A 17,863-nucleotide genomic window follows, 5' to 3' on the forward strand; every position below is an offset into this window, starting at 1 on the left:
TATATTTGTAAATAAAATAAGAGCATTAAGGAAGGCTTACAAGTTAGGCTTCAATGTATCCAATATAGGTCTACCAACAATAAAGATACAAAACATTCAAACAGAAAATTAAAGTGGTTGAAAAGGCGCAGCCTTGTATGATTATAGAGCTGGCTAAGCTCGGACTTTAAAAAATATTTCATGAGACTTATATAATATAGTGTTCAACTGTTTTCTCCAAATCACAACTAGAATTTATCAATAATTATTAATAATGCATATGCCTACCTGGTGCCTATGTCTTTCAATCTATGAGGTTTGCCTAGCAGCAATTTAAGATCAGTATCCCAGATGTGTGTTAAGTTGGTTGACCCACTTATCCTACATTCTACTGGCCCCATTTCCGGATCCTGGTCTAGCAATTGCTGATATATATATATATATATATATATATATATATATATATATATATATATATATATATATATATCTTTAGAGAGGATACAGAAATCACAGTACAAATAGAAGGTTTTGCAATGTGTGGTTATTGCAGCATTACCTACTTGAACCCAAACACTGTTTTAGCCGCATGTTACATTAAATCATAAAAACAGTGTCTCTGAGTAAAGAGCATCTCCTTCATCTCCTTAATCTGCTACAAATGTTACAATTGAAGGACCTTCGACAAGCGTCATTGCTGGTAAACACTGCAACCTGCAGGTTAGAACGAGTATAACAACAAGGGATAATAAATAGATCAAATTCATATTCCACTCCATCAACAAATCTATCAATATGTTAACACAAATAACCCGAAATGTATACAGTGTATAGATACAGGCACTTTTAATATACATTAGTTTGTTCTATATTAGATCTATCAAGTTATATATCACTTAACCACCCTGCCTGCTGCCTGCTACTACCACCAAAGGTTGACTTCAAGACTTTGCTGATTGGACCTTTTCGGGTGGCATGTGGTCAACAGTTCATAACTGATTAACTCATAAACCAGAAGAAGTCATATCGCCACTCCTAGCAGAGGCTTTTGCTCAGACTGTCCCTTAAATGATCGAAAGAAGACCTTTCCTACTGGATCTACTTTATCCTATCATAAGAAATGGAAAGGGGAACATTCCTTGGTTGGAGAAGACTACTACTTGATTTTACAGGTAAGGTTTTCCACGATTCCTGCTAATTTCTATAAAAATACACTGACACACCTTTCTCCAACCATTCAGGGTTAATCATTGTCCTACCTTTTGTTTCAACTTACCCGGAAGAGTCCTGCCGTTTTCTTCATTGTATACCAGAGAAAATTAAAAGAGTGCATTTGAGTTTAATATTGTATAATAACAATGTCACTTTGTGTTATATGTGATACAGTGGGACAGTGCTATTCAAATTCTATAAGACTTTATATGTCGAATTTATTTTTCTTTATACCATCTCGTGATCAGGATTTCTTACAAATGCATTCATCCTTTTTTAAATGACCCAATTTCATTGCCTCTTCTATCATTTATTTCTATATATTTCTCTTGGCAGGTCTTCTTTTAGTCCTGTCCTGCTGTAGTGGCCTGGACGTTTCTATTTCCCAGAGTCAGTATGAGGTGGCGAGAGGAGGGAATATAGCCATGACATGTTCATACAAACCAGCCAGGCCAGACTCAAATGTCTTCTTAGTGAAATGGGATGTTCAACCTGACAAAGAAAATGATCCATGGGTACGTTATTTTTTGTTAATTTTGATGATCTATAAACTGATTGTACAATGACACGGCTGGGAAGTGTAGAAGGGCCAAAGCTGGTGTTAGCTACTTATTAACCCTTTTCTACATTTTTTATTCACCTACATTTTTATTTGGATTCATTAGGTGTGAATGGATACTTCAAGTGGTTGTGCTTTATCCTGACAACAGATATACAATATCCAAAAGGGAAATCATACATCAATTCATACATAATTAATAATACCCTGATAGGTTTTTGCTGGTGACTTGTCATAAGAACGTCAGTGCCCAGTCTGACTCTGTTCTGTGCATCTTATAATAAACCGTTAACAGTAAACATTGTATAACGTCATTAACCAATTGTAGCTCTTTTGTCTTGGACAGAAAGGCTCTGAATGGAGAATGGATAGTTGTAAAACATACCTGGTTTGTGTGTGTCCCTTAGAGGCCAGTGGCCACCTGGTTTCCAAACAGTCAGATAGACATCGCTCCGAACTTTGAAGGCCGAGCTCAAATGTCGGTTGACCTCGCCTCAAAGCAGAGCACACTCCAGCTGGATAAAGTTCTAATGCAGGACAGTCGCATCTTCCAGTGCAGTGTCACTATCCAAGGCGACGATGAGGGAAAAACAGCAGCTACCACTACCCTACTGGTCCTAGGTGAGAAAACATAAAAATACAGAACCGGCGTCATTTAATTATCCTCAAGATCTCTTAAGCCACATCCATGGAATCCAAAAATCGAATGTCATTAAACTATAAATTTATTTTGTATTCAGACATTTGTCGTTGTGCAGTGAGATTCTTGGTTGTGAATGGAGATTTTTAATTGTCGTTTTCCATTGTGTTTGGCTCCAGTTGCTCCATCCAGGCCTGTCTGTGGGATCAAAGGCACTGCTGAATACTGGAACAACATAAGCCTCAGCTGTATGTCTGAAGAGGGCTCCCCTAGTCCCACTTATGAATGGAAGAGCTACAGTGTCCTAAATGCTCCCAGACCATTCCCACTCCGGGCCGCTGAAAGTACGCCTTTTATCCACATACAATGCAATATTCTACTGCATGTCAAGAGTATTTGAGTCTCACTTAGAAATTGGGTGCGAAAGGCTTTTGTTGTGTTGACAGTGATATACCCCACTCTTCCCTTAAAAACATTGTGTTGTCTTCGTTTTTGTTATAGAGGATGGAGTCCTGGCCCTCTTTAATATTTCAAAGGAGGATTCTGGGTTTTTCGTCTGTGCCGCAACCAATCGAGTTGGTCATGGCAGCTGCAACCTCACCCTATCGGTGCTACCCAGTGAGTTAAAAAATTAACTTGATTGATTAGTATTGATTAGTATTATGAGTATTATGTTACGAATCGGATGTCAGTTGCGACACCGCGCTACGCGAACAATTACAGATTATTACGAAAGGTGTCACCAGAGTCCAAATGGAGCATTTTGAGATGACCACTTTAATGTTTATGTCTTTCTTTAGCCACTATGAACGTTGGGGCAACGGCAGGCATCATTGGAGGGGTCGTAGCAGGTCTCGTCGTCCTCGGCATTGTTATCTACTGTTGCTGTTGTAAGAAGGATAAAGAGAACAAGCCTGTCGAAGGGTATGTATGAATTCCATTTAAAGGGGCCGACCCGTTATGGCATCCTCTTTGACCAGATGACTTGTCCGTGTAAACTTAGGCCCAATCCCATTTCTACCCCTTACGCCTTCCCCTTACCCCTTCCCCTTACCCCTTCCCCTTACCCCTACAAAACAAGGGGGAGGGGTAAGGGGAAGGGGTAAGGGGTAGAAATGGGATTGGGCCTTACACTCTCTGCTCTTTTGGGTACAATTTTGTACAAAATCTTCCGCTTTGTGCTTTGCTATTTTGAAGAACATTGTTGTTTCATGCCATGACTGTCTTTCTCCGTCAGTTCTCCCGGCGACGTGGAGTTCCAAGACCAACCCTCAGTTAGAAACCAATATTGGGATGACCAGTCAAGCACCTTGACTAAGCCATACGTTGAAGAGTCAGACCACTTTGAAGAGAAAAGTGTTCGTGATCTGGGCAACCACAACGACAACCGGGCTGGGACAAGCGTGTTGGAAGCTGAACAACACAGTTATAATGATACAGAAAATGGCTATGGAAACGGTAGTGATGGCATTCGTGGACGTCTTGACGAAAAGCGTGACTTCTCTCGGGGTAGTCGCGATCGACTTGATGATCAGGATGAAATTCGTGGAAGTCGCGATCGGCTTGATGATCGGAATGAAATTCGTGGAAGTCGCGATCGGCTTGATGATCAGGATGAAATTCGTGGAAGTCGCGATCGGCTTGATGATCATCCCAACCGCTATCGCGGAAGTAGCGACCGCCTTGATGACCAACATGATCGTTATCGGGGAAGCCGCGACAGGCTTGACGATCAACATGATGACATTCGGGGAAGTCGCGACAGACTTGACGATAAACGCGATCGCTATCGGGGAAGTCGCGATCGGCTTGACGACCAGAGTGATGAAGTCCGGGGAAGTCGAGATAACCTTGACAATACACGAGATCGCTATGGCAGTCGCGATCGTCTTGACGATAATCGGGATCGCAGCCATGGCAGTCGTGATAACCTTGATGCACAATATAATCGGCATGGTGGAAGTCGCGATCGCCTTGGTGAGAGTAGGCCTAGTTATAATGTCTAAAATCTAAAAAAGCATTAACGACAGCCATGACCATTAATCATATGCCAAATTTTCAAAAACAAATAAAATATTATATGAATTTGACATGTTTGCATGTAATTTGCATACATACATTAACCTTTTTTTATATTGTGATACTTTTGTGTTGTTGGAAATCATCATTAGGCTTTTATGTCCTTTGTATATGTCAGCATATTTCTATAGATTTTGGCATCATCAATACTGTTTTGTGCATAGACTAAACAACTAGGTAGAAGCCTGCCATAAAGTACAATTTTAGACAAAAAAAATGACACTTCAGAATCCGTAGAATTATATGTGCATAAATAGCCCATAGCAACAAGTAAATTGTTGAAATAGGCTCTATAAGTTCCATAATGTAATGTGTGATGTTTATATTGTGCGCTTTATGTATCCTTTTTGTTGTTGTTGTTCTGTCGGTGCCATTGTTAATCAATTAAGTAAAACGGGGTGTACTTATTACCAATTTGTACGTTATTGGTTATGCAAATCAAATAAATCAATTTCAATAAATATTTACAAACACTTCCATATTATGAGACGTACCTTGTTTAAAATGTTAAACTTTCACACACACACACACACACACACACACACACACACACACACACACACACACACACACACACACACACACACACACAAACATAGCATGGTTGACTCCCCTCGTGTTCTTCATTGTTCAAAGTTCAGTATTTAAAAAATACACGTCAAGGGTATAGGTCTATATTTATTAAATGAAACGCAACTGATGACAGTATGTTGTCTGGCCTTGATAAAATGTAAATACATTGTGGACACTCACTTGTTATTATTCGCGCTGCTTACCCGTCGCTATAGTGGTACAATCCCGTTAGTCGCAGTTGATTTACTGCGCCGTTGCAAAGACTGGAGCAAGTAACCAAGCCGTCAACAAGAAGTCCCATCATGTGGACTGTTTGTACTGCTCTGTAAAACGGACGGTAAAATGAAGTTTTGTCGTTTGGCTGTGTTGATATGCGTATTGGGTAAGTTTTACTCAAACTTTGAGCTTTTTCTATCTTTGTGAAGCAGAGAATCGATGGGCCACTTGTGGGGCGATCACTGCAGCAGGTCTGCGCTTCGGTCGACTCCAAGGAAAAGACGATGGCTTACTTTTTATTGTGTTTTAACAAAAAACTATTAAACAAGACCAGCGCGTCTTTATTGGTGGTTATTTTAATTGGTCTAACGTTAACCGTTACCTATTATTTCCAGAAGGAGATTAAGATACATTTTTTTTCCATCGTTTAGATAGCCTACGTCTAAACTATTTAAATAGGCCAAAGTGGGGTAAACTAACTGTTATGCGTTTTTGTTTTACATGCTTTTGAGTCCGAAATGTTCATACTACAGGGACGCCTTTTGTAAGGCAGGAAATGGGGGAACTGATAGGAGGAAAAGCCGAAAGGTTTCTCAGGAAACATGTAGCGTCCTGTGGGTGCTTTGACAAATGACTCAGAGACGGAGAGTCAAGTGCCCGAGTCCACGTTAAATCTGCGGGAAACCAGGTCACATACGTACTCTACCGGCTTCACGTTATATTCCTTAGATAAGTTGTTATGTTATCTAAAATTGTCTGACGAAATGCAGCGTCTGATAATCTATTAAGCGCTAAAACGCATACCTACACACCTGTTGATTCACTTGTCATGATGTAAAAGACAAAAAGAGTATGCCTGCATAAATTAGGTGTGATTGAAACACAGCAGACATGGTGATTCATATTTATCTGACGGAGGGGGGGGGGGGGGGGGGGGGGGCGCTCACCTCGACGGTGCTATGCGGTTCCGCTTTTATTTTTTGCTGAGATTTACCATGTAACGGTTGCTTTTAAACCCTCGAATTTAATTGGCCTATGAGACTCAGCTGGACTTGCCAAGCGAATCTCATTGGTTAGAAGTCTCGTGCACCTTCTCCCCTCTACATTCTTAGATTCGGATTGGGGGGGGGGGTCTTTTTTTCTGCGTAGCCTTAACAATGGTCTGACCCATGAACAAAAAGACAAAGGGAAGGCCAGAACTAGGCTGACATTTTTGGAATGTAGGAGTCCTGTCCCTGCCATATTTACTATATGTTTGTGTTATAAACTTTTTCAAATAGGCTACACAGGCACAAGCAAGCTTTGTAACACAGTTATAAAGCTAAGCACATTGGAACGACATTTGACTCTTATTTCAATAAATATGACACACTTTTTCTGTTTCTATGACGAGAGTGGGTCAGAGAAATTGCCTTTGTTTGGATTTCCGGTCTTCGGGGACTTATTTATACTAAAAACCCTGCCCCACCCTATCCTACATGAGTACGTCGAGACTTTAGCCACAAGCCCCCAACTGTTGCCGGTTATGATGACAACCCCCTGCTGCTTTGCAGAGCGCCCCAGCCCCCTTCAAATAGTGGAATTTGACCTCTGTGACCCTAGCATTAAGCAAGAGAAGCCCCAATTTCTGTAGCTCTCCTCCTGTTTCATAATCTTGCACTGCATTGCTCCGTTGTTTGCACACATACAGATAAACACATGTGTATGCACACTCACACACACATTTCTTTTATATGACATGATCTGATACTGATTGGTGATAAAAAAATAAATAACAATAATAATAATTCAAAGAAAACTATGATATTTAAGTTCTGTTTGTTTAAATGTTAAGTGGAAGAGAAGGGGGCTCTTACTTCAGAGGGTCACTCGGCTACAAGCTGTTTCTTGGTTGATCAGCAGCATATATAATCTCCTGAGCCTTGTAAACACATGGGACATATATCTCCATGAATCAATTACAATTATTATTCCTTCATTTCTGTTGAATACATTCTTGATCAAGTGTTCTGTTTTATTGCTACGTGTGTGTGCGTGTGTGTGCGTGTTTGTGTGTGTGTGTGTGTGTGTGTGTGTGTGTGTGCGTGTGTGTGTGTGCGTGTTTGTGTGTGTGTGTGTGTGTGCGTGTTTGTGTGTGTGTGTGTGTGTGTGTGTGCGTGTCCACGCGCGCGTACACGCACACGCATGTCAGTCTGCGTCTGTGACGGCGTGCACGTGACGGTGCAGGAGGAGCAGCAGTTCGCCATGCTCTTCCAGACGGTGGTCTTGCCGTGCCAGTACCACACCGCCTCCACCAAGACGCCGGTGGTGCAGTGGTGGTACAAATCCTACTGCCGCGACCGCACGCAGGAATCCTTCTCCCCCAGCACTCTGGGGGCGATGGGCTCCGCCCTCGGTGCCCAGTCCCACCTGGAGTGCTCGGATACCAGCCGCACGGTGCGCATCGTGGCCTCCGGCCAGGGACCCTCCATGACCCTGGCTGAGCACTACAAGGGCAGAGACATCGCCATCGTTGACAGTAATGTTCCCAGTTACTTTTTGTGTGCAAAAGGTGCCCTCTTTTAAGGCTTAGTTATGGTTGGACGTCGACGCAACGCAAGGGGGTTTACGGACCCATTACGTCCTTGCGGAACCTCCTTGCGTCCACCTTCAGGGCCTGACATGCGCCTCCAAAAATGTTTTGTTGTTGCGTAAACCCGACACAGAGCTAAAACAGGTTCACGACTGCGTCGAAACGACTGCGTGGTCATTGCGTTGCGTCGACGTCCAACCATAACTAAGCCTTTAGGTGTTTGTGAGAGTAAGGGGTAACGAATGCCTATGTCTCCTCCGTGTGAGCTTGTAAAACCATTGTGTGCGTATCTTTTGATGTATACTATCAGCACTGCGTGAAGCACTTGGCAGGAATTACAGCGGATCGGTGCTTTGTGTTTCCTGATTCATAAATATAGCCCTGCATTTGTCTCCCATCTCACAAAAGAGGGGTCACTATGCACACCTTATCACAGGCCTCCTTTCTCTCATTCAGATGTATTCACGTTGGGGCTCCTGCGACCCGTGACCACCCATCCCATTGAGACACATGTTTTATAGCCCTGCTGGCATATCAGTAGAAAACAGGGCCTCTGGTCTAGGTGAATTACAGTTATGTGGAGCCAAACATTCACTTCCCTGATAAAAGCATCAAACGTGTGCATGTGTGTGTTTTTGAGCGTGCGTGCGTGCATGCGTATCGTGTGTGTGGCTCCCTGATAGCAAAGCAGTTGACTCTATGATTTATGGTTATCTTCTTTCTTTCCCCCAGAATCGAACTTGCGGATCGGTGAGCTCCAGTGGGGCGACAGTGGCGTGTACTTCTGCAAAATTGTCATCCCAGACGACCTGGAGGGCAAGAATGAGGGCCAAGTGGAATTACTAGTGCTGGGTAGGTCAACAACGCAGAAAACACTTATCAAATCCTACAGTGCTCAAAGCTAGGCAAATTAGGTTCTCTTCATGATTTCAACGACAAAAAGCTCCATAGCTTCAATGAGTTCAGCCTGTTGAATGAACAACAGCCAATACATATTAGTATTGGTAACAATACAGGAAACAAGGCATCACTCCGCCCCTCTCAGTTTTTGATATCCTGCCCAGGCTCCGTGCCGTCTCCAAAGTTCACAGTTCAAACAGACTGCTGGATACATGGATCCGTATTTGGTTGCAAACATTAGATTGATTGTGTTTAGAATATGAGGTAACACTTTACAATAAAGATATTAATTAACCATTCATTAAAATCTGCAGTAATAAGCGTTTTTATATCTCAAAAGCATAAGCTTCAGGGTTAAGTTTCGGGTTAGACCCAACCCTATTAAATAATGTATAAATCGATACCATAGTTAACATGAACACCATTATCCCAGTTAACATGAACAGCATTAGTAAATGTTTGCTGGAACATTAGTCAACTAATTATGAACTGTTAGTTAATAGTTTATTCATGCTTATTGCTCAATATTGTTAAGTGTCACCAAATATATATATTTTTAACAAGAGTAAAAAATTATGTGGTGGCTTTTGTCTTCATTCATGCTCACATTCATGAGATACAGTTGTTTTGTTAGCTTATCTTTTAGAAACATGACTTATCTTATCTTTGGTCCAGCCAAAGTAAATTAGAAACAATATCATCTGTATCTGGTTAAAGAGCTGACAGTAGAATGTGTTAAATGACACCACTAAGCCAAATATATATATATATGAGATTAGTATAGAGAGAAGTATATATATACGTATATATATATATATCCAAACCTAGCACCAGGTAACAACTTTTCTTAAGTATTTTTTAATTCAGTCAAAGTAACCAAACGTTCATACATGTAAGCTGTGTGGCTAAGCTATTGTCAGAAACGCAAGTCACTCCCTAAGCCGTTACCATGGCAACTTTATTTTGGAGGGAGAGCCAGCTATGTTTGAGGGTTACTGGTGTAGACATTCAACTGATACAGAACATATTCACTGGGGTGTTTGAATGCCGAATAAGCCACAAGAAGCAAATTGGCTCTCCTCCAGAAAAGTGATCATCGTAAGAAGGTTTCTTCTTAATTTAAAATAATGTTGTTGTAAAAGATTGCGTTGGTTTATAAGCTCCTCCTACTCTCTTTGCTAATCTCATTACAATCAGCTCAGAGGAGTGAGGGAGGGAGGGAGGGAGGGAGGGAGGGAGGGAGGGAGGGAGGGAGGGGGAGAGAGAGAGAGACAGAGATAGAGAGACAGAAACAGAGAGACCGAGACAGACAGTTAGGGACTGGTTTGGGGTCGGGGGAAGGTTCAACTGAAGGATATTAAAACAGACAGGGTTTGTAGTATTAGTGCTAGTAGTATTAGTATTGGTGGTACTCCAGTCCAAAAGCTAGTACGGTTTTGTTTCAGTGTTTCTTTTAGTGCTTGTTTTTCACGTCAAAATCTAATCAACAATGAACTTTCAGCCATTCTCTTCCCACATTCTTAAGTTTATTATTCTTCCTATTCCTCCTTTCTGGTGCCCTTTTCCAGAATATGTCATACTTTTCCCTTATTATTCTCTCTCTCTCTGTCTCGTTCTCTGTTTTTTCTCGGGATCTCGAGATTTGCTCAGCCCGATGGTATTTAGTTGGAAGTGCCAGCCAGCCAATGTGTCAAGATAAATGGTGGGGGTTTCTATTTTGTCAGTAATGCAAGGGCAGGACTTTTGCTTACCATGGCAACTGCCTACTCAGCACGAACGAGAGCCCTGTCCGCTGTGCTGTGGGCGTTTGGTACACTCTTATTGGAGTCAGATGTATCCGACGGGCTGGGCGGACTTAACTTTAATAACAGCTTCCTGAAGACACCTGACTAAAACACATACTGAGGAAGACACGGGTCGGGAAACCTCTAGTTATCGCCGTAAGACCTGCACTTACAGCTCCTGTCTACTCAGCTGTGGGTGTGGGCGTGTGTGTGTGTGTGTGTGTGTGTGTGTGTGTGTGTGTGCGACATGTTCTAAAATGAGTTTCTTGTCATGGGCTACTTTGGTAATGGGAACTACTCTCCATTTCGTATTTCTGCCCAGCACTTCTTCAGTTTATCGATCTCTTCCCCTTTTTCCGGATGTTTACTACCCTTGTGAAAGTGGGTACACTTTCTCTCTGTCTGGACACATACACAAAGCACACAAAAGCCCCATTGTGTCCCCGATGATAGGTCTTGCATGGCTCTATTTTGATGAGCACCGTGCGTAAATGAGTCTCCCAGAATGCCTCAGTGCAGCACTTGCCCCAGTTTCCATGGCACCCTCTTTGTGCCCACACACCAATGTTCTCCCGATGCCCACTCCACTTTCTCGTTTGCCCACATTCACGGCTTACACGGTTTTGTATTGATGTGTGTCAAATGCACATGCTAGTGTTCATGTGAGCTTGCATTCATGTGGTAATTCCATTAGTGAGTCCCATGTTTCGTGGGTTAAGTCATAACACCCAGCTAGATACAATGGCAGCAAAGGTTAAATTATAGGCTTTCTCCCCACAGAATCCACCAATAAACATTTAAACGTCTATTATAGCTTTTTCCACATCAACAATGTTTCAATGTTGATTTTTCCACTAACACCGATCTAGGTGATCAATGCATTCCGGTCCCCAGATAAGAGAGTACACACTCTCTCTTATCATCACCTACTGACTACTGTCTTTTGCATGGGCAATGAATCGGCCACACCGTTTCGACAAATCTGTCACCCTGCCGCTCTTATCACGCTCCTGCTTCCCGCTTCTCTCACCTGCCGCCCTCTTTCTCTCTCTGCAGGTAGGACAGGTGAGCAGCACGATATCCTACCTGAGTTTGATGTGGAGATTATGCCAGGTACGGCCCCCTCACCCTCCTGCCTCTTTTTCTCACCCCCTCTCTCCCTCTCTCCCACGCTGGCACCCACTGGCTTCACGAATGATTGTGTCTTCTTTTACAAACTCTGGCCAATCGAACACCTCTTTTGTTGACAAACACTCAATCTTGGTGGCAAATGGAAACTGTACTGCTTTATTTATTTGTCTTAATTTGTCCGTGCCTGTGCCCTTCGTCTGATTACCACACAGCGCTGGAATATATGTAATATATTGGGATTTTTCTTACACCGTTTAATCGCATTTAAAATTAGAATTCCGTTGAAATCTATTTATACGCTTTCCCTAAATGATTGGGCTAAAGGAACTCCTCCGACAATGTGTGTTTACATGGAACAGGGAGATGAATGAACTGAATTAGTTACTTTGGACACACCCTAAGAAAGAATGTGGATAGGAGTCAGACTACTAGAGAGAGCAGATGGACAGATTTTGTAGAATTACCAACACGTTGCTTTAATTCATGTTTATGTGTGTGTGTGTGTGTGTGTGTGTGTGTGTGTGTGTGTGTGTGTGTGTGTGTGTGTGTGTGTGTGTGTGTGTGCACAATGTGTGAAATTGTAATCCTGTGCTTGTGGGTTTGCTTTTGTCATATTTTTTTATATCTTTAATGCTGTGTTATCTGTGTCTGTGAGCAGAGAAGGCAGCTTTCAGGATTTTTTTTTAGGTGTATGTTTGATCATGGTCACATGATTCATGAGCATGCCTTCATGATGAACACATTACAGTTTTAAATTCTTGTGAATATTCAGTCATACTTCCTCGAATAAGACCTCAATAGATTACAGTAATGGTATCTGATTACTTGAAGGGAAAAATACGTAGACCTCTTATCTGTGTAATGTATGTCTTATCTCCCTGTGTGTGTGTGTGTGTGTGTGTGTGTGTGTGTGTGTGTGTGTGTGTGTGTGTGTGTGTGTGTGTGTGTGTGTGTGTGTGTGTGTGTGTGTGTGTGTGTGTGTGTGTGTGTGTGCCCCTCTGTCTGCGTGTGTATTTGTGTGTGTGTGTGTAACTGTGCGTGTGTCTGTCTTTGCGTGTGTGTGTGTGTGTATCGGTGTGTGTGTCTCCGTGCGTGTGTGTCTGTGCGTGTGTGCGTGCGTGCGTGCGTGTGTGTTTCCAGAGTGGGTGTTTGTTGGATGTGTCGCCCTGGGCAGCGTCCTCTCCCTGTTGCTGCTGGGCGTCTGCTGGTGCCAGTGCTGCCCCCACTCCTGCTGCTGCTACCTCCGCTGCTGCTGCTGTCCGGAGACCTGCTGCTGTCCACGCCACTGTGGGTAGTCACGCACACACACACACGCACACGCACACGCACAAATATATAGAGTTTGTGCCATATCACCGATTTTTATTCTACCTCTTTTGAGAATCAATGGCTTTGATAGAAAACACTAAGATCTATCCATAAATATTTAAAGATCCAAACAAATGGAGAAGCTTAATAAAGCAGTAATACGTGCAAGTAATGCAATGCCATTACACACAAACACAATTTACGAAAATGGCAGCGCCTCATATAGACACACATGCACCAACACACAACAACACATAAGCACAAATATGCACACACACACACACACACACACAACGGCTTCATTTCCTCGTTCCATTGTAAAACTGGATATCTGCTGCAAGAAAAAACCCAAAATCAAATATTTGTCCTCTTTCGTTGTTCCCTTCACCCAGTGTACGAGGCAGGCAAGATGGCGAAGACTGGCCAGCTGCCCCAGACCCTCCAGCCGTCCCAGGTACCAGTGTACCCCTACTACATCCCTGGGGTGCCCACCCTGGTCCCTCTAGCCCCTCCGGCCCATGCAGAGCCCAAGATGTCCTCTTTTCCCTCAATTGAAAATAACCTAGCGGCAGGTAGGTGTGAGCAGTTGTCGAACAAACGGCCGACCACACGGCCTCGTCGGTCACCATGGTAACCATCATTAACCCCCATCCCATTTCTTTCTGTGTGTTTTTCCTAGTCTTTATGTATGCCTCAACGTGTCTATCTGTGCATGTTTGCTGACGTATGTTTTGCCTGAACGTGGGCATGTCTGTACTGTAGACTAAATGTCGCATGTATGCGTGTGTGTGTGTGTGTCCTTGCCTTTTTTACGGCCCCGTGTGCATGCATGTGCCTGTCCATGTCCACAGCGAGAAGTGGTTATCGGCACCAGGCCAATGAAGCTCTGTACCGCGTAGAGAAGGAGCTGGCTAAGTTCCCCTCTACAAAGATGGTCACGCTCCAACGTAAGACTACGAAGGACTAGGGAGCAGCTCCACATGTAGTCTGTGTGACGGCATGATGCTTTGTGTTGGTGCTGGGCGTTTGTGTTGATCTAAAGTTTCTTTTGTTAGCGATTGCGTACATTCAACATCATCCTCATCTCGTTTTCACATTCATTATTGTAGAACTTTGATGGCTTCTGTCCTTGTTGAAACAATTGTGAACGTGATTGCCTTTGCTAAAATGGCAGTCCCTGTAAATGACAATAGATTATGTGTCTCTACATCCTACATTGGTACCTTTGTTCTATGTAATATAATACAAAGATATTGTCACTAGGCTTATCAGACATTAAAAGCCTGTTACAGGAAGTAACTGGATATGGCTATACTACTATCACTACATGTCCACTCCAAACAATGGATGACCCAGTTTTACAGTGCACATGTCTAATGATTTAACCTTTCGTACTTTGGGACGGTTATTGAAAGGTATTATAACAAAAATCGAATCACATATAAAACAGTCTGGTTTCTGTATATACGTATCGTTTCCCGCACGTCCTCATCATTCAATTCCTGTCCGAACAGCCAGGAGCCTATCAGAGCTGAGCTCGCTCCATGAAGGCGGGAACGTGGATTTCAGGCACACCTATCAGACGGTCCAGATGAAGGCGCTCCCGGCCATAGTGGACCTTGACGACCAATCAGCTCACCGGGCGGCTCCGCCCACTCAGGGTCGCAGGGGGAGGCGGCTCAGAGGCAACCAGTCGGACAACGAGCTGGACCGAAGGTCAGCTCCTCGTGGACATCTTCCAGCCGAGTGACCCACCATCTGAAATTAGGAGCTCATTAACACCCCCAGTTGATACCCCTTTTCAGATTTTATACATTTAAAACATAGATCAATCAATAGGTCAACAGGCCAATCCCTTATTTATTATTAATTATCATATGGGAAGGGGGGAAAGCCTTAGAGGAATGTGATGAAGTGTGGCCAATCAGTTATTATTAATTATCATATGGGGCAGGGAAGCCTTACAGGAATGTGATGAATTGTTGCACCAGCTCTTCCGTAATCGTGGCTGCGTTGTGGACTTTGGTGTGAAGCAGGTGGAATCCCCGCTCGGAGCACCTGCAGAGGAAGACTCTGGGCAGCAGAGGGCGCACCGGCTCTCTGGACGAGCTGGAGGAGTTTGCCCGCTCCTACGGCGGCACACGGGCCAGCCGAGGGGATCCCCGGGACCGCGACTACGACCGGGACTCCCCCGGTGGCAGCCCCCCTCGCCGTTTCCGCCGCGAGGAGTACGCCGACGACGACGGAGACTGGCGCCGGCGCAGCCCTTCGCTGGAGAAGAAGAGGAGGGGCACGTGGGACAGCGACCGTCCTTCGCGCCCCTCCGACCGCCGCGCACGCGACGACCGGGGCTACGACGACGGCTTCCTGAGCAGCGTCCTGGACAGCAAGGTCAGGGGTCGGGCGGGGCGCGTCGGGGGTGGCGGGGGCAGGCCGGAGGAGGACAGCGATACCCCCTCCAAGGGCAGCTCCAGGGGGAAGGGCAGCGACTGCTACTACAGCCGGTCGTCCAGCAACCGTCCCGAGGAAGAGGACTCCCTGCCGCCCTACTCAGAGCTGGAGGGGGAGAGGTACCGCAGGGCCGAGGTGAGCTCGGACCGGTACCGCGATGTGGAACCGCCCAGCAACGAGCGCTATCGCGCCGCGGAACCGCCCAGTAACGAACGCTATCGCGCCGCGGAACCGCCCAGTAACGAACGCTATCGCGCCGCGGAACCGCCCAGTAACGAACGCTATCGCGCCGCGGAACCGCCCAGTAACGAACGCTATCGCACCGCGGAACCGCCCAGTAATGAGCGGTATCGTGCCACAGAACCGCCCAGTAATGAGCGCTATCGCGCCGCGGAACCGCCAACCCGGGAAGTTCTTCGCACAGCAGAACCGTCCGGCAACCAGCGGTACCGCACCGTAGAGCCGCCCGGCACCGAGCGGTACAGGACAGCCGACCCGGACGCGAGGCCGTTCTCTTACCTCCCAGCGCCCCAGAGGGGGCCGCACCACGCCTTGCCGGGGGGCCGGGAGGAGCTGGAGAGAAACCGGAACCTGGTGAGTTACTTGTAGAACCAAAGAAGGCCTCTGGCTCTGCCCTGGTTTCTGTGGATGGAAGATCCAAACACAGCTCTGAATACGTTAGACGTGTTGACCGGCATTCTGAGGTTGTTGTACGTGCTCCCTGGATTGGATGAATGATCATTTTGAACTGGTTACATATATGTGGACATATATGCATATCTTCTTTCTGACTTCTCTCTTAACCTATTTCCGTTTCAACTCATTGCAACTAATAAACTTTCAATTTTAACCATGGGGCTGAGGTTTCAGCACAAAGCATGTTACAGTGTCATTCCGACACAAATGGGCGACATTAATGCATCATATCATGTCATATATTCATATCACATCCAATACGCTACATGCTCGTGTTGCACTCCATATCAATATCAGTATTAACATGACCTGCATAGACTGACTCCACTAACCCAGCATGTTCCTCAGGGCTGGTCTCTCTAACATGTGGCTCTCCATGTGTGCTTCCCAAACAGAGCCATGCACTGAGCCGAGACAATCTCATGGTGTGACGACGCAGAACAGCGTGAGTTCCCCCCCCCCCCCCCCCCCCGCTTCACACCCCATTGCCATCCATCACCTTTAAAGACTTTCACACCAAGCAGTCAAAGCATCTTCTGTGTGCACTCATGAAGAACCCAATTGTTCACTTAACATGGAAAGCCCCATGGTGAAGGAAACCAAGGACCATCGCTACTTGAAAAGACTCTGGCAAGGAAATCAACGGAGATGGAGGGACAGGCATGAGGAATGAATGAGAACCGCAATATTGTGCGGAAAGAGTTTAGTACAGCAGAGTAAAGGGTGTACGCGTTCTGACTGAGGAGTGATGCTGATAGCACCTGCCTATAGGTATTTATATGAATGAAAATGTAGGTGCTTTCCTGCAGGTCGGAGGTTGCTCTTATGTTCCTCTCAGATCAGCAGCGTGACGAATAAACAATAATAATGCCATTGCCAAGGTGAGTGCCATTCTGTACCAGTGCCCAATTTTGTCTGAATCACCCCATTTGTTGCCAATTGTGTATGTATTTTCGTATGCATTTTTTTATTCCAGTACATTCCTTGTGTTGTGTTACATTCAGCAAAAAGAGTTCACCGCACTTTGATCCGGATTTTTCTACAATGTTTTTTAATTTCAGTTTGTTTCTCACTTAAATTGCCACAGCTCAGGTTTACTCTGTTCATGCGTGTGTGTGTTTGCGCGTGCGTGCGTGCGTGTGTGTACACGAACACGTAGGAGTGAGTGTGTGAATGACTGTGGGTGACTGAGTGCTTTTGTTTGTGCGATATATCTGATGTGCTTTAGTACTTTTTGTAGCCAGTATGTATCATTGTATGGTAATATATATTGAAATGCACTGAAACTATCCAAACCCATTTGTTACATTATGAAAATATACAGGCCTAGGCTATTCCATGGGCTTGGAGTTTGTGCCATAGCACATTTTTGTATTATACTTGCTTGGAAGAAATCAATGCCTTCGAAATAAAAAAACTATGATCTATTCATAAATGTCTGCGTATGTGTGTGGTCACTATTCCTGATAAAATGTTGATAATGTGTGTTTACCCTGGATAATAAGTGTTTTCTTATCGTCGCTTATCAGAAATATACAAAACAAAACAAACACTTCACTGTTCTGACAACCATAATTTATACAACTGTGTACAATTTTACAATATGGCATGTACCCCGGCCCTCAATAACAATTAAGGGAAAACAATTATGTATTAACATAATTATTACATATTTTATTACATTTCCCAAATTATATTGTTAACTGAAACCTACCATAGCAGGTCAATAATAAAGATTATAGGTGCAAACAAAAATGTATCTT

General features: G+C 44.3%; 2 protein-coding genes across 7 annotated transcripts; both read left to right on the top strand.

Moving 5' to 3' along the window:
* Positions 1-979: 979 nt before the first annotated feature.
* LOC132448822 (cell surface A33 antigen-like) lies at positions 980-4,948 on the top strand. The gene is made up of 7 exons (XM_060040366.1): positions 980-1,151; positions 1,528-1,706; positions 2,158-2,371; positions 2,570-2,734; positions 2,892-3,008; positions 3,191-3,314; positions 3,628-4,948. Exons 1-7 carry the CDS (start codon positions 1,100-1,102, stop codon positions 4,394-4,396), a joined length of 1,620 nt encoding a protein of 539 aa, XP_059896349.1. The 5' UTR covers positions 980-1,099; the 3' UTR covers positions 4,397-4,948.
* Positions 4,949-5,067: 119 nt separating this feature from the next.
* On the top strand, positions 5,068-17,535 carry LOC132448818 (immunoglobulin-like domain-containing receptor 2). Of its 6 annotated transcripts, none has more exons than XM_060040356.1 (10): positions 5,070-5,424; positions 7,450-7,776; positions 8,563-8,682; positions 11,571-11,627; positions 12,786-12,932; positions 13,346-13,525; positions 13,805-13,900; positions 14,468-14,669; positions 14,987-15,998; positions 16,496-17,535. In XM_060040356.1, exons 1-10 carry the CDS (start codon positions 5,385-5,387, stop codon positions 16,529-16,531), a joined length of 2,217 nt encoding a protein of 738 aa, XP_059896339.1. In that variant the 5' UTR covers positions 5,070-5,384; the 3' UTR covers positions 16,532-17,535. The 6 variants fall into 6 exon arrangements, with proteins under 6 accessions (XP_059896341.1, XP_059896342.1, XP_059896339.1 ...); XM_060040357.1 differs by having other exon boundaries at positions 5,075-5,424; positions 14,990-15,998; XM_060040358.1 differs by having other exon boundaries at positions 5,068-7,776.
* Positions 17,536-17,863: the final 328 nt, after the last annotated feature.

Source organism: Gadus macrocephalus, chromosome 20 (assembly GCF_031168955.1).
Source record: "Gadus macrocephalus chromosome 20, ASM3116895v1".
Taxonomy (NCBI): Eukaryota; Metazoa; Chordata; class Actinopteri; order Gadiformes; family Gadidae; genus Gadus; species Gadus macrocephalus.